Below are 25,865 nucleotides of genomic sequence, written 5' to 3' on the forward strand. Positions count from 1 at the left end.
GCGGCCACGATTCGATCCCGCGACCTCGTGCTTAGCAGTGCGACACCATAGCCGCTAAGCCAACGCGGCGAATATCGATGGTTCTATCCGTTGTCTGTTCTCACCGATCCTTGTGTAATTTGACTGTATGCGCGACGCGAATTGTGTAGTACTTTCTGGACGACACGCGGCCACCAGCGATTACGCTGGAGCCTTCAACGAACAATGCATAAAAGCCGATGCACTTGACCCGCTGATCACATTTTCGACGATCGCCGACTCTGCTCACCGCTCACTGCTCACTTGTTTTGCTGGGCACAAGTTGGCCAAATAAAGAGTTATATTTGTAACTCACAGTCTTGACAATGTGTCGTCCTTCACAGTCACTACCATGTGACATCTGGTGGAGGCGCTGAGTACAGTTCGAACGGCATGACGTGCAACTCGTAGAGGCCGTCCAACGTGAGGAAGACGGTCTTCTCGCGATCCCTCTCGTCGGCTTCTATTTGCCAGTAGCCATGCAGTCTCGTGATCCCTCGAGGAGAAATACTTAGCGTTGCAGAGCTGGTCCAGTGCGTTGTTTCTCCGTGGGAGCGGGTATACGTCCTTGTTCGTGATCTTGTTCAGTCGACAGTAATCCACGCAGAAACGCAGGGTGCCGTTCTTTTTCTCCACGAAGACTACAGGAGACGCCGACGGGCGCTTCAAAGGCTGGATGATTTCGTCGCGTAGCATTTTATCGACGTGTTGCTTTATGGCTTCTCGTTCCGGCGTCGAAACTTGGTACGGTCTCCGAAGGAGTGGCCGAACGCATTCTTCGGTTATTATGTGATGCGATGCATAGGAACTGTTGTTTGTAGAATCCTCTATGACGTCGAAAAGCAGTCTTTGTAACGTCGGAGAATACATTCGAGTTGTTGTTGCTTACTCATGGGGAGGCTTGGATTTATTTCGAAGACTGGTTCGGGAACCATGGTCGTCGAGGTAGATGCGGCAGAATCCGAGAGGACAAACGCATTGCTGGTTTCCTCAATTTCCTCGATGTATGCGATCTTCGTGTCCTTGCTGAGGTGCTTCTCCTCCTGGCTGAAGTTTGTCAGCATTACTTTCGCTTTTCCTCCGTGCAGTCGAGCGATTTCTCTTGCGAGCAAATTTCGCGGTCTAGCAGTCGATGCTGGTCACCCTCGACGACGCCTTCTACGTCTACCGGTGTTCTGGTGCCGAATGAAATTAGTATACTGGAATGAGGCGGTATGCTGACTGGATCTTCAAGCACACTCAATGCATGATGACTCAGAGAGCTCTCCGGCGATACCACATGGTCTTCGGATAGCGTTATTGACTTGGACTTCGTGTCGATGATTGTGCCGTGTTGGTTCAGCAATCCGTGCCGAAAATTACGTCTTGTGAGCTCTGCTAGAGAATAACAATGGGTCGCAGGGTAGGTCCAGTCAGGGAGGTTAATTCTTGCCGTACAGATTCCAGTCAGCGTTATGAGACGTCCTCCAGCTGTCCGGATTTGGGGGCCTCTCCATGCAGTCTTATATATAACTTGTCGGCGAAGGATCCACTCATGACGGAGTATAGTCGGCTGCTGTGTCCACTAAAGCGCTGACTGCGTAGCCGTCGAGGAGCACGCCGAGGTCGGTGGTCCTTTGTCTTGCGTCACGGCTAAATAGGTGGCGGCATGGGATTGCAGCAGCGCCACCTGAAGTAGTCCATGTTGCGCGCCTGAAGCCTTTCTATAGGCCCGCTGACCAACTTCAGGACATTGTTTCTCTGTTGTTTTTTCTTTACTACGGATACTGCTGTTTTTCGCTCTTGTATTTGTTTGCAGCATCGGGACGATGCTTTCTAAGAGGGGCGCACTGACACGTGCACTTGTTTATCTTTCTCGGGTGACCGCTTTTCACCGGTTAACAAATCGTTATCAAAACCGATAACAGAATGTTATCGCTCGGCGCAGGACGCGCCGACATGTATCGGAAGTTTCTCAAACGTTATCGATGCTTCTATCTGTTGTATGTCGTCACCGATCCTTGTGTCATGTGATTGCATGAGCGACGCGAATCGTCTAGTACTTTCTGAAAGATACGCGGGCACCAGCGATTACGCTGGAACGTTTAACGACTCGTGTATATATAAAAGTCAATGCGCTGGACCCGCTGATATTTTCGACGACCGCGTCGACTCTGCTCGCCGCTATCGTTGTGCCTGAGGGTTACTTGTTTTGCTGGACACGCGTTCGCCCGATAAAGAGTTAAATGTATAACTTTTAGTTTTAACACAGTGTCGTTCTTGATCGTCACTACCACGTGACAATACTGTAGAACGCGTGCACATAGCATGAACGTCAGCGCTACAAAATATGAACTACAGTATTGCAACAACCCTAACATCTGTATAGCATGCCTGGGAAACTACATATAGTCAATAAAGGAAGCTTCGCAGCTCACGTGAACACAAACGCACCAGCACGTACGCCAAATGCACAAAAAGCCAAAAAGCACAAAGAAGGCCGACTGAGATGCTGACAAGAAATCTGTAAAAAAAAAAACTAAAATGTTTTTCGTCTTCACCTGTTCAATTACTCAGATTCCTCAATTCAATTACTCAGATCAAGCGGTTCGCGAAATAGAATCAAGACACTTACGACAGTTCCTTTCTCATCATTCCGTACATCTAAAGGCGCCCATATGTTTGACCTAGTTTTTACCATTGCGGGTTATGTCTTTGACCACGTGGCAAACAAACTCCATCCGCAAACCAAAGCTACAGAAGTGTACAGACATTGCACCAGCCTGGCCTCCATATCAGAACAAAAGACCACAGTTTTACCGACTGGTAGACGATAATTTCGAGAGCTACCAAGAATTTCCCAGCGAATAAAAAAGTGGGTTATTTGTAATAGAACGTCCATATTTTGTCAAAACCTTTTATAAATACGTGTTTGCATTCACCTTCGTCTGCTGTTATTTTTACTTCGTATGATAAAAAATGGTTAAAATATTTTTCCAGTGTTCCCAAAATTACCGCGAGAAAAAAAAAACTTTCTTTCATGATTTCTTTTACACGGCTTCAAAATTTTCTGGAATTTTACATCAGTAACCACCACACGTTCGCAGCCCCATTATGTGCATCCCTTGCCGCCACGCAAATGCAGCATTTTACGGCGATCCTGAAGAATATTTTTTTTATTTCCTGTTCCCAAAACTGGAGTTGAAAACGCTATATAATTGCATTTTCAGAAACCACACGCGTTCGAAGGAAAAAATAGATCGGTTGTGACGTTTGAAGGAGTTCAATCGCCATTCGCAATTTCGCTTTACTTGCGAAGAAGGGGCAAAAAAGAAAAAAAAAGGAAAAAAAAAACTGATTACTTTAGACTGACTGCGCACATGACGCTGCATGCGATAGCAAGACCTACGGCTACAATGTCTGCGAGTATCTTCAACACATTGCGCTCGCTTTCAACATACGTCCACGTGCATCCACTCTTTGTTGTATAAGCCCTCGTGGCCACAGGTCCGGATCATAGTGCAAGACATTCAAGGAAGACGTGGACTGTCGAGTGCTAAAAGCACTTGACCCTTGCAGGGAACGGGGACCCTTTAAGTGCACTCGTCTGGTGCAACGTATAGATTAGCGGTGAGTGCAGCAAGATCAAAGAGCACTGCGGAGAAATAGCCTGTCTTCTGCACCTTCCTGTACTTACAGTATATCAAACGAACATGATATGTAAATGAGTGACATGCGCTTGGAACTGCGAAATTCGAAGTATAGCAAGAGCGCAGTACAGTGCAAGTCAAGGAACGATGCTTGCGAACAGTTATATTACTGACAGAACACAAGGAGCAGAAAAAGTTAGACAGACCATTCTGTCACTGGCTGAGAGAGACATTCTACTCACCGGAAATAGAGTGAGGTCGACCTGAGCCTGGGCCGCTCGTGTCTGCCAATCTGCACTGGGGGAGAGGGAAGGGGAGTAAAAGATGGGAATGAATGCTGACGAGGAGAAGGGAAGGGGTGAATGCTTATGTACATTTCACCGCGGCTCCATTAAAGCCGCTCTTCTAGTCCCGCGTCATGCAGGAAGATCAACAAAGCTTTCGTATTGTGCGTCTTGCGGTACCAGGCCATGGATCGATAATACAGCCCTTCGAAAATGGTTGCGTATACCAGCGCTAGATAGGAAACTGTCCAGCTTCCGTCTCTTCCGCGTACATGCTGGATAATTTGTTCCAGCTTTTCAGGCGTCTGAAAGGTGTTTGCAGTCAGGGCTATTCGACAGGCTGATGACGTGAGCGTACAGCGGCGGCGGGTCTAAAGCAACGCACAGCGTCTTTGCAATATCCAAGGACCCGCAGCCTGCATGCTTGCCTTCTTTTGCATACCTTTTCGCGTTCTCTTGTATGCCAGGTGGTAAATTTGCGTCCCTTAACTTCGGGTACGCGAAACCAGGCAAGTGCTGGCACAACCCAAAACTTTCGCCTAACCTTCCGGCATACAGAATTTCCCATTTGTGTAGACTACATGCAGACGCCTCTGGGTGTTGTCAGCATTCGCCGTGTATATCTTCGTAACGTGTCTTGATGCCTCGATCAATGAGTTAAAGTCAGGTCGCGAGCAGGCAATCCGTACTTCATCAGAGGTAGACAATGCTTCCTTTAATTTGAACGCTTATTTATCCCGATAGCTCAGGGAACAAAACGTATGCCAAGAGAGAGAGAGAAAAAATGGAGCTATCATCATGCAAATGATAGCATAAGGATTTACAAATTTCAAATGGCACCTGATTGACCACGAGGCTCGGAATAAAAGGGCTTATTATTTATTATCCATATAGTTTTTAACACCACATTGTTTATTATCCTTGACCGTGCGCACGCATTTGCATGATAGAGGTACCGCGGTTTGGGTACACTTCGTGTCTTCATCCCGCATCGTTCGAATATGAGGAACAGCAAAGAACTAGGAATGGCACAGTCAAGCCAACTACAATAATGAATAATAAAAATAAATCAAATAAACTACCAAAAGCGAGAAAAGAGCTCTACCAGGCAACGCTTGAGCGAGGTAGCTAAGGAAATATTGGTGTCCATCATTTCACATTACTGTGAGTCCTTTGAAAAGCAACCCACTGATGATCAGAGACGCCGCAGTGCGAGGGGTGATGGAAAAGCATTATTTCCACCACCTGGTGCTCACTAATTAGCTTGCACCTTAATATAAGTACACAAGGGTTCTTTCTTATTTTTATTTTATTTTACTCCGCTCCCACTGTGCGCGCGAACTGGTGCAAACAAAGCAGCAGAACGCTATAGCCATTGAGTCCCCGGGGAGGGTAGAATACTCGTTTTGAACTGTTCTATAATTGTGATAAACTTCGTGTCTTCTGGCTGTGCATTAATGTTAAGAAAAGATCGTGTCAAAGTGCGTGTGTGCGCGTGCGCGTGCGTGCGTGCGTGCGCGCGTGTGTATGTGTGCGTGCGTGTGTGTGTGTGTGTGTGTGTGTGCGTGCGTGTGTGTGTGTGTGTGTGTGTGTGTGTGTGTGTGTGTGTGTGTGTGTGTGTGTGTGTGTGTGTGTGTGTGTGTGTGTGTGTGTGTGTGTGTGTGTGTGTGTGTGTATTCGAGGGAGCCTTGTTGCTCTCCGCAAAATGTGTGTAGAGAGAGAAAGTGAGTTAGAACCAAAATATGAGATCGCTTTGAAAGCATTTGGCATCCATGGTACGGAAAGGCAGGCGTGCAAAACACGGGCACGTAAAGAAGAACGAAAAGAACAACGCCAACGTCGACTATGAACCGAAAGGTCGCACTTATAGCGGCAGAAAGGAATTTTACTGCGTGTTTCTTAAAGGGAAGCTGAAGAGTCTGTCGAATTCAATAAGACGCTCATATACGGATGCGGGAACCTTATAAACCATGTCGGTAAAATTTGGTTTTTTTTTTTCAATTAGGAGCGACGTAATCGTCGGTTGAAATTGCGCTGTAGCTCCGCCCCCCTTTGAGTGAGCGAGCGGAGCGGAGACCGGAAACCGCGGTGTTGTGACGTCAACTCTGCTTCGTTCCTTCGCAGCGTCCGCGACCGTGCCTGACCGCGCTTGTTTCTGCGTGCGTGCCATCGTGTATCTGCTTCGATCGACCCTGCATTCCTTTGTTGGTGCGTCTGCGTGTATGTAGAGTGGTAGTCAACGTGCGTGGTAGTCAACGTGAGTGGTAATCAACGTGAGTGGTAGTCAACGTGAGTGGTAGTCAACAGATGAAGGTCGCTACACGTACCGCATGAACCGGGAAGCTTTTCGCGCGTTTAAACCGTCTTTGTAGATTGCCGACAGCTTTAGACAGCGCACAAATGCCGACGATCGCATCCCCGCTTACGTTCCACGAGGAGGCATGCAGGAACACAACACTACAGTTGTTTGACCGGAAACTAGCTCACTAGATCACCGAAAGATCGCCGAGATCACTAGATCGCTTTGGAAAAAAACACACTCACTAAAGAGCATTTCCAACACGAGGAGATCACAAGGCTTTGCTTTCGTTCGCGTCTAAAGCACTGCTCGCACCAGCATCGTTTGCTTCTTCGAGAGGCCGGCTCTTCGCAATCGGCTCGTACATGTAGGGAGTAACGCCGAACTCCTCAGAAAGACGCAGTCTCTCTAAATTTTCCATTACCGTCTCAGAAAACAGCACCAAACTACCTGGCACCGCGCTTCATGTGTAGCGGCAGCGGTCGGCAGCGGCAGAGTTGACGTCACAGGCGGAAACGAGACGCACGAGCTGGGCGTGTCCGCTGCTGCACTTTTCGTCAAAATAAAATATATTTGCGCTTTCTTTCGCTCAATTTGGATACGATATTCGAATTCGGAGGGTTGAAAACCATTATGTACAGATGTTCACTCATTTTTTCTGGAAAACCTTTCAGCTTCCCTTTAACAAAAGTTCGGCAGGAAAATCGGGTATTTGTTAAGCTTCTATCGCTTCAGAGCTATTTTCACAACATTTGTCGCCACACATAGCGCTGTTATACAAAACAGGTTCTTGGATAAGATATTCTATAGGTGCACTTTCCGCTTAAGTTTCTCGCCTCACCTGTGGATTTTCCGTGAAGGCTTGTTTCCAATGACTGCACGTATAGCGGTTTCCGTGAGCGCACCACTTGTCGCATTAGAGGAAAGTGGACACAGCATACATACGAGGCAACCTTGGAAGCTGCAAGACCTTGCGTGCTGCGGTTTCTAGCCTGTTTGAGACTGCGGAACTCTCGCACAAACACACAGCGGGCGCTAGCAACAACGAAAATCGGACGTATTCCTAGCGCGCTGCCAAGAACACAGCATAACCCATGGCCAGCGCGTCGGAACGCAACAAAAAACAAAAACAAAAAAAACGATATTTTTGATCGGAACGAAAACGTAACCGAAACGTTATTTATTATTTTGTTTCGGAGTGAAACCGAAGTATGTCTTGTCGGTTTTCGGTTCAAAGGGATAGTCAGCCATCCGAAGCAACCGACGTCAGGTAACGTCCTCAGACAGGGATAGCACGAGTGATAGCCGGTCGAGTGCTACACTAATCTAAGCCTGCCGCTTGGTGCACTAGATAGGCATCGCAGCGAAACCCAGGGCTTGTGCAACAAAGAGCTTATATATATTGTCACGTAGTGGTGACGTTGAAGAACACAGTAGCAGTACTGTGAAAGACAAAACTAGCTTTTATTGGGCGAACCTGTGCCCACAAAACAGGCTACACTTATAGCACAACGATAGCGGCGAACACAGTCGGCGATCGTCGAAAATCTGATCAGCGGGTCAAGCGCGTCGGCTTTTATAGAGCAGTCGTCGAATGTTCCAGACTAATCGTTCGGACCTGCGTGCCTTCCACAAAGTTCTACACCATTCGCGTCAGGTGATGAAATGAGATAACATAAGGTTCGGCGACAACGGACAGCGAATAGAAGCATCGATAACTTTCCAGAAACTTCGGATACATGCAGGCGCGTCCCACGCTGTGCAATTACATTTGTTAGGCGGTGAAACGTGCATGGTTGCCCGATACAGATAAGTACAACACTATGTTACCGAAGTTTTCTCGTTCATTTAAGTTCGTTTTATGGGAACAGCTGTGTCGCATTTCGGCGAGTACGCTCGATGACGTGGGGCTTCTGAGATGATGCTCAGTGCCTTGAGCATGCGCATGTCTCCATGTTATTTTTTTTTTACTTTACACGCTTTCCTTGCGCTGCTGTTAAACATGGTGAGCACTTTTTCTCGCACGGGCTGCAGGAAAGAATTTGTAATTTAAGACATTGTAGAACAAAATGAATTTTCTTTTTCATTTTACATCAGAAGATCCTTTGACAGATAAATAATAATAATAGAACCGCTTATGCGCACCAGGTTCAGAAAACAAGCAACATCAGTTTTCCTCCAGCTGTTGTAACAGCTTAACAGAATAACAGCTGTAACAGAACACAGCTGTAACAGCTTAAGCTGTTACAGCTTAACAGCTGTAACAGAAAGATGAATTTCCCAGGCTATAGATGAGCTTACGCTTGCCGTGGATCTCACGTGTGCGTAAAGAAGGAAGAACAGAAAAAAGTGCATGCCCTTTCAAAGCAAGGTAAGCGAAGTAAATAAATACTTAAACAGTTATCTGTTTAATAGGCACTGATAGCCAAATTACTGAACTCTCCCGACCCTGTCACTAAAATGTTTTTGAATAAGTGACCACCTATATTCGTGCACAATTTCGCGACACAATAGAGAGTTTTAGTATAGCGTAAAACCCTTGCGTTAGCGTTAGCGTGCGACGCAACGCTAACGCAAAGAAAGACTGCACTGCGCGGCACAAGGTAGTGTTTTAGAATAGCGGAACGGAGAAAAGCGTTAACGTTAACGCAGACAAATGCAGCGCCATCTAGATGTAAAAACACAAAGTACTGAAAAGCCAAATCCACACGAAATGTCGAGCTTATCCAATGCCGAATCCGAAAGTCTGTCCCTAAGTCAAGCTTATCGAAAGCCACAGTCGCTGCGTTAATTACGCATGTAGGTGTTTGGTTTGAGCGTTGTTTTGACGAGAGTCGCGAAACACACCCATTATTCTTGGCAAGCCGCGATCGAGTGTTCTGTGGGACCCATATTACGTGTCCTTTTTAAGTTGGGATGACATAGACGCCCTCATGCTTCGGGAACGAGAGCGACCGCGCAGGTTCTACGTGTCCTCAAGATCCACTCATCATCCAAGCTATTACGGAGGGGACATTTTGCCCGGCAATTTCACTTCGAGAAAGTGGATTTCCCACTTTTTTCCAATTTTTTGCAACGGACACCCACCTTGACGTCCGTCCGAATGGGTTCAAGGCGAAAACCTCCTTCACGAGGTTCATGTCGTCGTCGTTGGTAAAACGCACACGCATTGTGACCACAGCACCGACCACACTACTGTGTTTTGCCGCGGAAAACGTGACATGCATCGGCTTGACATGCGGCTGTACAACAAGCGAACGAGCGAAAAACACTTGGGCGCCATCTCGAGGCGGATACACCAAGCACATTTAGCAAACCCATAGAGTTGTTCTACTAACTCTATGAGCAAACCCTCTCGTTAAGCCTACTGCGCCGCTAATCGAGAACGTATATCGTAAACAACGCCCATTTGTCACCTGTGCGCCACTGTCGAAGCATCATCACACAAATCTAAAGCAAACACGAGCATTAGTGGGGAACGAATGAGCCTAGCAGTGCAGTCAGACGACTCGATAGATCCCTAGCGGGCTGCTCTCACTTCGACGGGTGCCGCCATCTTGCCGTACGTAAGGCTCCCCTTGCGTGCGTTAGCGTTCAACGCTAAATCCTGAAAATAGCGTACGTACGTAAGAGCTCCAGCAGCGTTTACGTATAGCGCATGCGCAGTGTGGTGCACGCAACGCTAACGCTAACGCTAACTCTTTGCGTTTGCCGCTTTACGCTATACTAAAACTCTCTAATAGCATCAAGCTGGGCGCGCAGTGTGTATTAGGCATCGTGCTAGTTGTGCAATGTGTATTATGTCACAGTGTCCAGATAATGTGAAGTGCACATTGAAGAGATGTGCGTATTTTCAAGATGCAAATACAATCGAATACTTTTTTTGATGTAGAAGAAAGCTTTTGTACAAAGTCAGCTATTGATTTAAGTGTATCGTCGCTGACTGGCAAAATAGCAAAACTACCCTCCCCTGAAAATTGTCCTTTGTCCTTACTGCACCATGTTTCATGTATTACGACGGGTTCGCAAGACACGATTGTTACGCGACACATTTCCAGGGAAAGGACAACGATCTGCCGCGTTCTACCTTCGGCAGAAGACGAGATGAGTGCACGGAAGACGACCGCGGTAGCGCGAACGATTGAGAGCTCTTGGCACGCAATCCTTATTCATTTGACAGAGAAGCTGTTCGTGCGATTGCACGCGCTCGAAAGCGTTATGCGAATTTTTTTCCCAGTGCCCTAGGAGAACTAAATGTCGTGCCGAATTTAACCTTTAGATGGACGGCAGGTAGGGTAGAATTGGCGTGCGGGCAATGTTGAAAATTTGTTGATTAATTATGCGCTTTGGGGATAACTGCTCGATCGTTCGTGCCAGTTGATTACGGGAGTTGTATAGAAACGACCTATACAAGCGCTCGGAGGCGTTAGGATCGTGTTTTATGAAGCGCATAGAATCTTTGTTCGGTGTCCTAGACATAGGTCTGCAAAATAAGCAGAACTCACACACAAAATAGATAAAAAGACGTTCCCCTATATAGTAAAAAATAAATAAATAAAATAGCGGACTGGTTTTATGGCGCTCTTAGTAATGTGTTGCTTCGTAAAAATGTGGGTGTAGGTGGACACATTACAAGTCAGTCATCAACCCGACACCGTCGTAGAATGTCTAGTTTCCCGCGACGGTTGTCTCAAATGTTGTCACGCTACTCTTGCGAAATCGAGACGCCTGCTTTCAACAGATAACGAATATCCTTGTGATTTTTATTCCTCATTGGAAAGACCTCAGAAACACTTGCGCTGCTTCAAGCGACGTTAATGGAGGAAGCACTCAGCGGTACCCGAGTGTTTTAGTGATTTGAGCGGTTCGAAGAAATAAAATGGGCGTAAGAAACATTCTCATTTCAGCCAATCTTCCACCAGTGGTATACCTTCAGGCTTGTAGAAAACGTCCAGAAAAAAAAAGAAAGAAAGAAAGAAAGAAACGAAAGTTGTCTTGCACAGTTGATAATGGTTCAGAAGATATACTTGCGTGATTTAGAGCTCTTGTGAACAAATTCTGAGTGTGGACTTGGGCATGAGCCTTGTTACTGCGAAGTTTGTTGCCCGCCTGCGCATCTAGGACAGAAAATTTAAACAAAGGACTCTTGTTTGATTTTGGGCCAGGATTTGAAATATCACATCCAAATTGACCTGAACCTTGTTTCCAAGATCAGCACCGGCGACGAAGGTGGTACGAAAACTTTTCGGAGCCAAGTCACGATGACATAGCGCCAGCAACTCTGCTGTGTGTACTTTCCGCGACTCACGCACGCAGTGAAGTCTAATTCATTGTTTAGAATTGCGGAAGGGGCGAGTACCATTGGATGGCTGAATTAACGCCATGCTTTCCCAAGCATTTTGCTAGGCCTAATGTCGAGTTCAGTATAAGCAATATAGTTTATATTTTAAACGTTCGTATTGGTTTGAGTATATAAGGCACACTCACTGTATCTTAGTTCCTTATACTGGGAGCTTCGTAAAAGGTGCAGTTCAATCCCCTTACTTCATCCGACACTATTTCTTCAATGGTGAAAGAAATACATGGCTAAACGACTTCAACGATCCAGAAACTGCTTGAGGGTAAAAAAAAAGAAAAAAAAAGAAAAGAAATGATCGATTGATTAACTGACGTGAACGAACTTTGTTTAGCACACGATAGCGTTTGCTTGAAAGAAGCGCGCAAATCGGAAACGTTACACTAACTTGCAGCTGAATCGAACACTCCTACAAAGATGCCGTCATGTGTCGTGTTGTTCTTTATGAATTCGGCCGCTGGCGTTTTATTAAAAGTATCGTCTCCTATATAGCTTGTACGTATATTTCATCCGATGCGCACGTATAGCACGCGCACAGGCCATTTCGTGAATAGAGTGTGACAAACACAGGCGTTTATATCTACTTTTGCAAACATCGTTGTGCGTTGCCTTTCTTCTCATCGAGCTCCAGCCTTAAAGAGGGAGAAAAGAGGAACAAAGTCGAGAGAAAACGAGCGACCCATTTCGTACGAGCGCCGACTTAAACGAATGACAATGCGTGATCCAGTAGTACGCAGTCTTCACGTTCTAATTCGCTGCGGAATATTGTGAAGCATACCGCCCTGCCCATGTACGGCGAACTTAGTATATATATATATATATATATATATATATATATATATGTGTGTGTGTGTGTGTGTGTGTGTGTGTGTGTGTGTGTGTGTGTGTGTGTGTGTGTGTGTTTCTTTTTTTCTTTACCGGTGATTTATCTTTAGCCTTAGGTCGATTGAACGACCGCGACAATGAGCGCGGTAAATATTCGCTCGGTGCCCCATTGTCGCTCCGATGCTTGTACGCGGCTGTAATCATTATCGTCGCGGGTACCGTGCGCACACATGGCCATTTGAGCTTTACGGTCGTTTAATGCGGTATATATGTGTTCAATCTGATCAAACAGCGCGGGTGCCTGGCATGCCAAAAAAAGCAAATGCAAGGTCGACTTAGGGGCCCCTTTTTCTCCTGACGGCTCCTATGTGTGAGCACAGAATATAAGTTATTCCATCTTGCCAATGTGTCCAGATCGAGGGCTCTGCTCAATACGGCGGCCATCGCACTAACTGCTCACAATGGATGGCAGCTACCTTCCTGGGCCGGCGCTCACGCTGCTGCTGATGGCGACCACCTTTCTGGCCGACAGACCCTGCGGGGTCACTGCAGCCGGACCAGCGCTGCTCTGCGGTAAACGCGTATTTCGACTATATCGGTCACACTCGCAGGTGTAGTATCCGTTGTTACTACCCATGGAGCCCAGTGGCGTAGCCAAGAATATTTTCCTGAAGAGTAGAGTGGGGGAGAGGGGGGGCACACCTCCCACTCGCGGCAGCGCTCCTGCTAGAGAAGACAAACGCGTCCGTTCAGCATCTCACTAGCGGTGGCGGCCTTTCCTGTATTCAAAGTACACGAAATCAGAGCAAGCACGTGTTCTTTGGACTATAGCAATTAGGCGAAGAAAATTGGAGCTTCCGCCGCCTTCGCAATATTGAACTTGCGCTCCCGAGAATCGGGTGTTCGCTACGGGTCCGCATGGCGAGTCAGCTCTTCCTAAACAAATAGCTCGATAGCAAACGATGCTGTACTGTGCAAGGCGCGCGCCTGGTAGCATAAATGTAGTTCCTGGCAGCAAGAAGCGTTTGGGCCGTGACTCGTGGAGGCCTGAAGCTGGAAGGAACTGTATTTCTAAAAGCGATGTTCAAGCCCAACCTCGTGCAAAGCAAATAGACGTGGTCGATGGGCTAGTACTTCATGCCGATGTTGTCTTGCGTTCGCCTGCTTAGAAATTTACTATCTCAGCTGCCAGAGACGGTCACGCCTCGCTAGACGCACTGAGCACGCAGTTTCAACTTCGGATGAATTTGGGTATAGTTCTTCAGAGCAGTTCCCTTGCAGTTAATGTACACGGCATTATGTCAACGCTATACCAGCGATGGCGGGAGCCGCCTCTCGTGAAAAAACGTGAAAGCTGTCGGAAGTGCGGAGCAGTGATTCGCCAGTGTTTCCCTTGTGTTATTGTTGTACGTTGTGTTTATCTTCTGTTTATTTGTGTTTTGCATGTGTGTCTCGACCTTGAAGTTGGGGATTCGCTTGCCTTTTCTGCCGTTTCGCTTGAGCTTGCTGGACTTGAAGTTCGGGATTCGCTTGCTTACGTTTGCGTGCAGCTTGTATTTGACCTTTAACAATATTAGAGTTAGCTTGCCCTTTCTGCCGTTTCGCTCGTGCTTCCTGAGCTTTAACCGCAGGATTCGCTTTCCTTCGCTGTTGTTGAGCCTTGACTGCTGCCTGACGAAGCTGGGGATTTTCCCCTCTTCGCTGAAGCTTGGCTTCTGCTTCACGTTGTCGCACAGACGAACCGGCCTGCGACAATCTGTGTCTGTGTCGTCTGTGTCGCTCGATCTGTGCCAAGTGTTCGGCGTTTGATTGTGGCGGGAAAGACCGGCACTTTGTTCGCATGTTCTATTCAGAGAGGCTGTAGCGCCCTCTCTTGACTAGTTTCGCTATCAGCCAGGGTGCCTGAGATCCAACGACATTGGACGGACGACATATCGGGCCCCTAAAGTGCCTCTGGTGGCGTTTGCTAAAAAAGTGGAAAAGATTATTAGCCGAAGATCGCCTGCACTGCTCGTGTCTATCAACTCATGGCGGATGCGTTTGTCTATGTGTGCCCAGGGCCCCGTATGCATTGACGACGCATTATACTCGCGGGCACAATAAGAACAAAAAAGCATGTATGGTTCTATGTTGAGCTCGCACGCCAGGATTCTTCGTGGATAAGTAATGCTGAGGGAATGGGACGTTCATGTCCTGAGCATTCATAGTTCCGCAGACCGGGCATGTAATCAAAGTACGTTAAATGGACGCTAAATAGTGAAAATAACTTGAGCTACATTACTAAATTAACCTTCTGCAATACTGAAAAAGACACTGTTACGGTGAGAATTGGCTTGGTAATTCATGAAAGGCGCAAAAACGAAAATCGGGTGGCTACGCCACCTTACACAGTAATAAAAGCAAAGTTGCCCCCCGTAGGAGGCCCTATCCCACTCCCTTCCGGAGAGCGGAGATGCGCGTTAATTCCCCTACTTTCAAATCCTCGGAATGATGACAGTTGAGCCATGCCCACTCCTGGAGTGGCTGAGCTGTTACATTGAAATCCTCCAATGCCAGTTAATGAAACGCTTTCCTTTTTTAATTGCTTAGTGCTTGCATTTGCGTGCCTATTAACTGAAAACAACATTTCAAGTCTCAACAATGTTACAAATAATATGATGTACTTTTTTTTCGCTCAACAACAAACCTCTTTCTTTGTGGCCTGTTAGCTCTGCTTCACGATGTTTTCTGTGACCTCTGCAATATCCACTGCTTTCGAAATAAGTATTTTCTCCATTTAGTTTCGGCGAAGATCTGTGTATGGGCTGTCATAACTTTAGCATTAGCCCTTAAAAGAAGCATCTCACGAACACACTGAGATGGCGGAGCACATGCCTGGTCAATACAGGACTTGTACTTTAGGAACTTTATTTCGCTAGAACATATGCAAGGTGAGTACTCTACTGTTCCACGAAGTGCGTACTATACAAGGTGAGCATTTTCCGTGACGTGTTTTAATCATAGCTGAAAATTTTATTGCATTGGCCGTCAAATAGCGCTAACAAACATATCTTCGCTGCGTGGTTAAAAAGTCAAGAATATATGACGTGATCGCAAAATATATTCAAAATAAAATTAGATTCTGGAGTTCTATGTGCCAACACCACGATATGATCACGAGGGTAGTGGGAGACTCCGGATTAATTTGGGCCACCTGGGGTTCTTCAACGTGCACCCAATGCGCGGTACACGGACGCTTTTTTTTTTTATTTCGCCCCCATCGAAATGCGGCCGCCGTGGACGGGATTTGATTCCGCGACCTCGTGCTTAGCGGCGCCACACCATGCATAACCGCAACAACACAGCTGCTAAGCCACGACGGCGTGTCAAAGCATATTAATTTTTTTTTGAGGCCAAAATGTCTCCGAAACATGTCAAAATTTGTGGTGACAACTTCTCATGCACTTCGCTTTCCCGAAGTCCTTCCCTAGTCCACGGGAAATGTCTTCCAAATAAATCCCCCATTTCCAAAAATCTTCAATTCCTTCAAAGCTATTTTTATTCGAGTAAAGAAAAGTACAAAATCAGTTTTGCGCCACTGCGCATGCCATGCATGCTGATAGATTACTCTGTCACTTTGATGCAAAGAAAAGTGAAACGCATTGATATTTTTTGCAGGGCGATCATTTTCGTTCCACATTTACTGGCGCCTTAACGGGCACCATTACTTACAGCACACCTCTCTGACTGCATGTTATCGTGCTTTCTGGATAATTGATCGACTGTATGACAAAAAAGCATGGGGTGCGTTCAAAATCACCGTGGATTGGCGCAGGGCGCAACCCTATGCGACATTCTTTTTGCCCTGCACCCCTGTGTCGTCGGTCAAACATGATCTCACTAAAGCGAACCATTCTTGAAAACTAAAGTTGCTGTCTTTAAAGGGCCCCTCAGCCAGCCACATTGGTTTACCATTAGGGTTATACGGTGGAAGTTGTTGCGTGCCCTTTAGTGAGCGCTCTACCGTAATAAATTTTCAATATGATTCATTATTAACCGATACAGAAATATTTCAATGACGCGAACCCATGATTTCAGGAAGCGAGCGTCCCCGCCAATAAGGACACTCTCTCCACTTGCCCCTTCTATCCTTCGCAAGCGAAATTCCTTCCCTGCGTTCTCCCATATCGGAGCTGGAGGATCGCGTAACGCATACGTAACCGGCCCCGCCTTCATTATATATATTTTTTTTCTCCCGCTTTTCTGCTGCGCGGCGCACTTCCGCTGACGGTCGCGCGCGCGAGTTGTTGTGTTTGGCTCGTTTCGCGCAGCGCACGAAAAGACTTGACTAGCGGTATAAGTCAGTGTTACACGAACACTGAGACATACACAAGCGGATCACAGCATGATCGCGCGCTCGAACACGGTAGAAAGTGACACAGTTTCGCTCTCAGTGCGCGTGACTGTACGATGAGGGAACAAGCAGACGGAACGGAAGTACATCTCTGTTGCTACGGTACCAAGTAAACAAAGGCACGCGCACATTCGGTTTATATGTTTTATTATTTCTCTAAACTTTAATTCATCCATTAAAGCAACAGATCAAAGAAGTAACTGCTGTTGCCTTATTCTTCATGTCACGTGTCACTATGAACGACGTCACAGCACTGCCACGTACGTAGGTGCGCTTGCGTGATGTACGTCGACTCTCCGGCTATGACTGCGGCGCCCGCGAGGAGAAGGGCGCAGTGCGTTTGGTATGAAATTTAAGCTCTTTTCGCGGCACGTAGGGATATAAAACTTAGCCGACGCGATCGTTAGCACGGATTGTATGGACTGCACTTGTCAGCTCGGTTGCTCGGTTGCTGGGTGCTCGGTTGCTGGTTTTCTTCTGGTGCTGCAGTTTTTTCTCTGTTCACCTTATTTTCGTGCATCACTAACAGGCAACGACGTTTGTGCTGAACCCTGAAGTCTTCTACTCTACTGGGAGATCCTCCCCGCGGAGCTTGCCATGGAAGATATGGTCTTGGACGCGTCTGGCGGTCAGCATAGACCGCCTGCGGCTCGGAAGCGGCTCAGTTCGGCAGTAGGATCCGACGCTACTGATTCCGAGCTTTCTGACTCAAGATCGGAAGATTCGGATGGTTTCATACCTGTCAAACACCACCGCCCACGACGGACGTCTCCGGCGTCGTCCTCAAGTGAAGGGACTATCATATACAGCACCATCAAGACTACGACCGTAGCTTTCATTCCCATCGACGCGATGGTAAGCCTGAATGCTATCTCTCGACAGAAACTTAATGATTTCTTCTTCAAACCTGCCCCTGGACTAATCCAAGAGGTTCGCGTGAACCCATGGAAAAATGTCATTGCCGTTGACACGACTGATGATAAGATGGTGCAAACTCTACTTGGTTTGTCTGAAATCTGTGGGGTCCACACACGTCCCTACATACCACAGGGTACAAATATCGTGGCTGGAGTCGTATCTGATGTGGACTTGGATCTGAAAGACGACGTTTTTAAGAACATGATCGTTTGCACGCCACCATGCAAAATAATTAGCGTCCGAAGGCTGGGCACGTCAAAGTGCGTGAAGATACTTTTCGCCTCTGGAAAGCTGCCTAGTCATATAAAGGCTGGACTTGTGCGCTATCCTGTTCGACCCTTCACACCACGGCCTTTGCAATGCCATAAATGTTTCAAGATTGGTCATGTTCAGGGCTTTTTCACCAGAGATCTGGTCTGTGCCAAATGCTGTGGGAATCACCATGTAGATTCCTGTGAAAGTCAGGCATATCGGTGCCCTAACTGTAATGGTGAACATTTGGCAACGGATAAAGGATGTCCCTCATTGAAGAATGAACTAAAGGCACTAAAAGAGGAAGCCATAAAGAAGGCAGCAGGAGATGAGAGCTCCCGTCGCCGTAGTACTGCCCCAGCGACTGGAAAAGCAGCGCGTTCAAAGAGTGACAAAGAAACAACACATCAGAAAGTAGGGGGGCGGACCTTTGCCTCTCAGACACATCGTGGCCAGCGCTTCCATCGAAACCGCCGGAACAAGTATCTACGAAGACTTCGACCACAGTGGAAAGCGCTGCAAACACAGTACCTAAACCGGTATCAGCCAACGACGATGTACAACTTGTCAATCTTCTAAAGATGCTTGTCACTGTCATCAGATCTCTAATCGTCGGTCGCCAGACACCAGCAGCGTCAGCAGCAGAGCAACTTTTGGAAGCACTCGTTCCTGTCCTCGACGGCCTTCGCTAGACGTTTTACCGGAAATAATTCTAACAGTTGTCAGCAGCCTCGCCCCTTTGTGCTGCAATGGAATGTTAGGTCGATGCGACCGCGGCACGCTGATTTAGCCCTTCGACTAGTCGCTATGAAGACTCCACCGGACGTTATAGCGCTTCAGGAAACTAACGTAAGGAAAGACGAATATCGATTGCCAGGCTTCGTGGGTGCCCACAGTAACACTCGATGCGCGGAACCAGCTTGTGGCTCTTTCCAGTGTGTGGAGGCGGTGCATACGCGCAATGCTTCAAAAGCATCAGTGTACGTTCGTGCTGACTTGGACTTCGCGGTTATTGACACAGACGGCATCTGTGACGATGAGTTTGAGTGTGTAGCAGTTACTGTGAGCCTCAGGGGTGTGTGTACGACGGTGGCAAACATATACAACAGGCCTACACGTTCTTCCGATACCTCGCTACTTGAGGGCTTAGTGTCTCGGTGTGGTGCATCGTTTGTGTTATGCGGAGACTTTAATGCCCACCATCCACGATGGTGTAGCCGTCCCCAAGACAATCATGGGGAAGAGATTAACGAGTTCATTATCAAGAACGATCTCCAAATACTGAATGATGGTTCACCTACATTTATTGGTAGAGGAAAGGAGCACTCCACTATAGACCTTGCGATAACAACGAGAGATGTGTGCTTAGCCTGGTCATGTGAACCCGACCCGTGGGGCTCAGATCACCTACCCATTTGGTTAACACCAACACATACTGCGGGTCGCCAGGATGTCGTTTATACGGTTACTAAATGGGACAAGTTCCGACAGCTGATCTCAGAGGCACCATCTCAAGAAAGCCTATGTAAATTTATGAGTGAGTGCTTACAAAAAGCTACAGTACAACGAAGACGGAATATCGGCAAACCAAACCCCTATCTAAAGCTTTTGCGGCTCCGCGCATGTCGATGGCACGCTTACAGACGGGCACAGCGCTCTAAACGACGCACCGACTGGACTATATACAATCGCCTTGATGCAGCCATACGGCGGCATACAAAACAGCTTCGTCGCAAGAGCTGGGAAGCTTTGTGTAGTTCGTTGCATCCTGGAAGTGGTTTTGGAAATGTATGGCGCATACTGAAGGCTCTCCGCACTCCTGAAATCTGCAAGAATCCAACGGCTACATTGAGTATAGCGACTGGCCAGTCACCAAAAGTAATAGCAGAGGCATTTGCAGACATTTTCGTCTCTCCTGCATCCAGAGACACCACAATTAGCGACATTCCTTCTTTGACAACTCACAGCACCGTAACCGCTTCCTACGGTCCAGCTTGCCAGATGGACGAGGCAGATTTCACTCTTCAGGAGCTGCGACACGTGCTGAGCCTCTCCAAACGCCGCACTGCTCCAGGCGCAGATGGTGTGACGTACCAAGCATTGCGGAACGTTGATAAGAGTTTCCATGACCGTATATTGGACGAGTATAATGAAGTATGGAGAACCGGTGTAATCCCTGCTGAGTGGAAATCGTCCGTTGTAATACCAGTTTTAAAGCCCGGGCGTCCGGCAAGACACCTCAAGTCCTACCGACCAATATCCCTAACTTCAAGCATCATCAAGTTAATGGAGCGAATGGTCTTGTTTCGCTTAGATGTCAGGCTAGAGGAGCTGAATTTTTTCCCTGATGTCATGAGTGGCTTTCGTCGCCGCCATTCGGCTCTGGACAGCATATCAGACCTTGTCTCAGCACCCGAATTTGCTAAAGAAAACAAGCATTCCGCCTACATGCCCTTCCTAGACATACAGCAAGCTTTCGATTCAGTTCCGCATAAGGCGATTATTTTTGCACTTGCAACCGCGGGAATTTCGGGTCGTCTACTCCAGTTTGTGCATAATTTTCTATCGGAGCGCCGGATGAAAGTGCGTGTCGGAGGAGTAACCAGTGAATACCGAAATGTGAAGTGCGGTGTTCCACAGGGCAGCGTATTATCGCCGCTTTTGTTTAACGCGGTACTCGCCGCGCTTCCAAGTCGTTTGCCTCGAGACACTGATTTCCCTGTGATCATAGCTGTCTACGCAGATGACATTGCTCTGTGGATAAGCGGCCCTTCGCACCTTGGTCCGCGGCTTCGTGCAAGCTTGCAAAGAGCTCTCAACGCTACTTCGGAGTACTTGGGTGAAGTTGGCCTGTTAAGTCGGCTGCAATAGCATATCACCCTAAACAACGCGCTCGTCGAACAATGAGCCGACTGTATCTTGACGAAACCCCTATAAACTGGGTGCGACAACACCGTTATTTGGGGTTAATTGTGGATGATCGCATCTCTTGGCGTCCTAGCTGCCGTTAAATCTGTACGACGCAAATCGCACTCCCTTCTTAAGTATGTGGCCGCCTTGACTGCTCGAGGTGCTGGTTGCGACCAAACAACGGCTCTTCAGGTGTACCAGTTATCTGTACTCTCAGGCATACTGTACGCATTACCAGTTTTGAACATACCACCTAGTTGAATGGCCCAACTGGAGCGAGATCATCGCGTTGCCCTTCGACTAATGCTTGGATTAGCTCGTGAGGCGCAATCTATTGCATTACTTACTGAAGCGCATCAGTTACCCCTGAGGCTGCAAGCAGATCAGAGAGCTCTATATCATATTGAGCGTCTGCACCGCGCATCGAATGGTCAATCGCTCCTTGATCGTCTGATTCACCGCCCACTATCTCGCATGGGAAAAATGGCGGCATTATTTATGGATATCACTACCATTTCTGAACATGCTGCTTCAGATACGTCTCCGCCTCCAAAAGGTATCACGACACATGTATTCCCCATTTTCCTCACAATCCCTGACATGCACAAAAAGTCTGATTTGGCTGTTTCGGCAATATTCCAATTGGCTCAATCTCACTTGTTCGAAAAGTTTCCAGATTATCTTCAAGTTTTCACAGATGCATCTGTACAAAACAACGGTCAAGGCGCCTCTGCAGCTTTTTACTGCCCTTCAACTCAAGTACGACGTATCTTTCAGATACCTCACCCAACTTCGTCAACAACTGCGGAACTAGCAGCGATTAAAGTTGCACTGAAATACGTGCTAGAGGAGTTAAATAAATCGAAGGTTGTCATCTTTATGGACTCCCGTGCTGCCCTTAGCAGGTTACAACGCAGTGAGTTTGATTGTCCACTTGTGCGCAGCATTAATGACTCTGCGAGCAAAATTACATCACGTGGGGTATCTCTCGTTGCTCAATGGATACCTTCACACGTAGGAATCACCGGAAATGAAGAGGCTGATCGGCTCGCTTCAAGTTGCGTTCATAATAACTGTGACTGCCCAGAAATTTTGTGCAAGCTTGATGACGCTCGTCTGCTGATTCGTCGCCACCTACTCAAGCAGCATCCAGATCAGCGCGTCGCAAATGGAACGTTCCCGCCCCGTGTTCGTGGTCGAGGCTTGCCTCGTCGCGCTAGAGCACAACTGCTCAAGCTAAGGGTTGGTTGCGTGAACGTGCACGAACGTTTATACAGACAAGGGCGTGCGGAAAGTCCATTGTGTACGTCTTGTGGCTGCTACGAGACACTTCAGCACCTTATATTTGAGTGTCCCGCTTTCAGTGCGCAGCGCATGTCGCTAGTGAGAAACTATCATCTCCTTGGCCTGCGGTGTGCGACACTCGAGGAATGTTTATACCCCAGTGGCTGTGCATCTAAACGTGATCAGGCCCATCGTGCCCTACTAACCTTTATAGAACTAACTAACTTAGGTTCACGTTTGTAGCATGAACATTGAACATTCTGTTGTAGCGTGACCTTCAGTGACCGGCCCTACTGTGTGTGATCAGTACTGTACCCTAACGCTTCTTCCTTCGAAGATGGGAGGTGGCGGGTTCAAACACCTTATAGTGTATATCGTGAACCGACTAACGGTGAAACGGTGATTACGTGCAGCTTTATTTGGCGTCTCATCGTGGAGAACACAATTAGCCGCATAGTGAACTAGCCATGGATGTGGTTGATAATTGTGGAGGCTGTTCGACGCGGCGTCACTTTAATTGCGGCTGCAGAGTTCAACTTTAGTATTTAGATTTGTCCTGTTGCAGTGTCCTGTTGCTCTCATTTCCTCTCTCCTTTTTGCTACCCTCCTTCCTATCTTCTATTTCTGTGTTGCTGTCACCTCCCTTCAGAAGAGTAGGCAGGCGTTGTGCCCCTTCCGGTGGCAGTTGCCAGCCTGCTCCTCGCTTTCCCTTTCCTAATACCTGTGTTTATGTGTATATGTGTTCAAAACAAATAATAATAATAATAATAATAATGGCCAGAGCTGGTGAGAATCGCTTTAAGTTGACTTGAATCTGGTAACGCAGAAAGGTTTCCGGGTCTTCAAAATTGTAGAATATGTACAGAATTACTGTACCAGACGTATGAACAAATACATAGTCACCTTGGGGTCACCTAGGAGCTGTTATTCAGTAAAAATTGAAAATGTAATAAACCGGCCAAGTATAATTTATTCCAATTGCGAAATTTATCGGTTTGGTACCGTCACTTATATTACCTCTGTGATGAACGGGTTTTAACGGAAACGTGAGCGACCTGCACGGTGCCGCCATCCGGTGGCGTAGAACTGAATCAGCCAAACACGGAGCTCGTATTGTTGTAGCAAAATGTAAAACATTTTGAACATATATACAAAAACTAAACAATTAGGGCTTTATAACGACGTTCCCATTCTTACCGAATTAACGAATCCTTTACCGAATCTCAGAATCCCATTCCAGTCTCATTCGATCTGACTAACTGCCGACATCACTCCTTTCCCATTCCATTCTGGATGTTGGAAAATGTGGCATGATTCCGGAATCCTTCCAACTCCGAAGTTGCCAATACGCAACTCTGGATGGAAGACGAAATCAGTCGAGAAACTGCAGTAGCTGGGCGAATAGTCAGCGTTACGAAGACAGAACCCAGTGCTTAAAGTGATGGGGGCAGGTCAACTGCAGCACTGCGGCACCCATTCAACAAGCGCTGGAGGTGATCTTATTACCAGTAGTGCCTTGTGCGGGACAAGTCTAACTCTCCAATTTTTCGATTAAAGATTTATTCGTGATTAATCGATTGGTGGGGCAAGAGCAAGAACAGAAAAGCCGGTATTGTCGTACTGCTGCATGCATTTCTCCGAGGCATTGCACAGTGACGGTCACCACCTTTGTTCGACTAAAGATTATTGGCACAGCACATCTGTCCCATGAGCCACCTGAGCGAGAAGGTACCTACTCGTGAATTATTGAACGTTCACTTTGGTTTATTTATGTTACCGGTTACGTTTCATTCGTTTAGTTATGCACTATGAGTGCTGTGTTATACCAAAGATGCACGTATGTTGTCCACTTTTGCAGGTAAGTAGGCGTGGAGCCATAAAATATATTGTCGTAGTGCCTGAGGTTGTCAATGAAGCAAGGCAAGTAATGTTCTTTGTTGCAGCTAGACTTATTTGCTTTGAGTTAACATATATTTAACCATTTAACTCCCTCGTTACGCTTGCAAAAACATTACCAAAATGGCAATTTTTTTTAAGTGCCTGATTGAATCGGCACATTTAGTAAGTGCCCGCAATAGACTCAGAATGATATTTATTTGCAGAACAACGATAAATATTTGTTTAATAGTACAGAAAATTGAAATTTCGCGTTTTCATTGCCGGTAAAGTAAACAAAGAGTCAACGTCCCAAAAACAACTTCTCTGGCCTGTAAGAGTTGTGACGAAACCAAATGCCACGTAGAATCACATTTAGTCATGTAGCAACGCCTAGTACGGCACACATCAAACCCAATAGCACAAGGAGTGCCATTCCAGCCTTCACAGCGCGTCTGCGTTTCTTAATTTTTTTTAAATAATGTTCTTTGTCCGTAATATCACAATCGCTTTCGACTCCAAGTTTTGTCTTCTTCAGTGTCTGAATAACTCTCACTAATTGCCCTTGTTGGGCAGTTCCTTAGCGGAAAGCTTTGATCTTCCCTTTCTCTTTTAGTAATCAATCTATCACCGCAATATTTCCGAAAATAGAGTTCTGAAAGAATGCTTCATCAATGTGAACTGACTTAGTGTTTCTCTTCAGCGCCCACTTAACAGCAGACTAAAGCTTGTGGAGTGTGAAGCGCGGTCACAATTCTTCGCCAAACACATCATTAGTTGAGGTTTCCGAACGGTCCTTTGTGTATCGTATCTGGCGCAGCGCTGGCTTCGCATCTATGGCACGTGTGACGTGACAGATATCGGTATCGCCCATGACACATTGTGGTGAGGGAACACACCCTCTCCCACTTAGTGTATATATACACGGCTGTTGAATAAACGGGGCGCTTTTCCGCTCCCCTTGCTTGGAGCCTCTGGTCATGTCTTGCCTGCGGCACCGCCCGATACATGGTGTCAGAAGTGGGATCAACGCCGACGTCCAGTCTTGGTGAACCGAAGATTATACTACAAGACCAGCCCCATGGACTTCCTGAAGCCACCAGGCCCGCTGAGCTCGGCTGGTAAAATTGCCAAGAACTGGCAGGCATTCAAGCAAAGGTTCGAATTTTTCCTCGCCGCGTCAGAACAGCCAACCGGCAAGCCTCGAACGGAATCATGCAAGACAGCACTTCTGCTGAGCGTTGCAGGCGAGGAAGCCATCGAGATCTTCAACACGTTCAGCTTTGGCGAAGACGAGAGCAGGAATGACTACGCCACTGTCATTGCGAAGTTCGATGCATATTGTGCGGCTCAGCAGAACGAAGTCCATGAGCGCTACGTTTTCCGTACACGAGTCCAGGCCCCTGGTGAGCTTTTCGAACCTTTCTTGCGAGACTTAAAGAACCAGGCACGAGCATGTAACTTTGGCTCCCAAATGGACGCAATGATTAGGGACCAAATTGTTTATGGAACTAACGACGAGAAACTTAGAGAAAGGTTGCTGCGGGACACTACGCTGAATTTAGTGAAGGCTGAGCAGGCTGCTAAAGCAGCTGAAGCGACGGCAGCGCAACAAAAAGTTTGGGCACGAGACGAAAGCCACATTGACGCGATGCGTAAGGAACACCCAAGTAAACAAAGTGAGTTGCCCAGGCATTACAAGTGTCCTAAGTGCGCACGTATGCACCCGCCACGAAGGTGTCCTGCATTCGGGAAAACATGTCGCAAATGTCAACGCCCCAACCATTTCGCTATCTGCTGCAGACGATTTGCCGATATAGGC

General features: G+C 47.2%; 2 protein-coding genes across 4 annotated transcripts in view; one reads left to right on the forward strand and one right to left on the reverse strand.

The window, feature by feature from the left end:
• LOC139052689 (medium-chain acyl-CoA ligase ACSF2, mitochondrial-like) overlaps window positions 1-7,275 on the reverse strand; it is a 166,976-nt gene extending 159,701 nt beyond the window's left edge. Inside the window, exons 1-2 of one of the 2 annotated variants that reach the window (XM_070529734.1) lie at window positions 7,072-7,275; window positions 3,890-3,944 (exon numbers count right to left, since the gene is read on the reverse strand). In XM_070529734.1, the coding sequence (XP_070385835.1) occupies window positions 3,890-3,944; window positions 7,072-7,147 (131 nt within the window). In that variant the 5' untranslated portion in view covers window positions 7,148-7,275. The remainder of the gene's footprint in view (window positions 1-3,889; window positions 3,945-7,071) is intronic. The other variant, XM_070529749.1, reaches the window with a different exon arrangement.
• Window positions 7,276-8,500: 1,225 nt separating this feature from the next.
• LOC139056108 (uncharacterized) overlaps window positions 8,501-25,865 on the forward strand; it is a 39,775-nt gene continuing 22,410 nt past the window's right edge. The window contains exons 1-2 of one of the 2 annotated variants that reach the window (XM_070533995.1): window positions 8,501-8,601; window positions 12,826-12,984. In XM_070533995.1, the coding sequence (XP_070390096.1) occupies window positions 12,873-12,984 (112 nt within the window). In that variant the 5' untranslated portion in view covers window positions 8,501-8,601; window positions 12,826-12,872. The remainder of the gene's footprint in view (window positions 8,602-12,825; window positions 12,985-25,865) is intronic. The other variant, XM_070533996.1, reaches the window with a different exon arrangement.

The sequence above is a fragment of the Dermacentor albipictus genome, chromosome 1, assembly GCF_038994185.2.
Source record: "Dermacentor albipictus isolate Rhodes 1998 colony chromosome 1, USDA_Dalb.pri_finalv2, whole genome shotgun sequence".
Lineage (NCBI taxonomy): Eukaryota > Metazoa > Arthropoda > Arachnida > Ixodida > Ixodidae > Dermacentor > Dermacentor albipictus.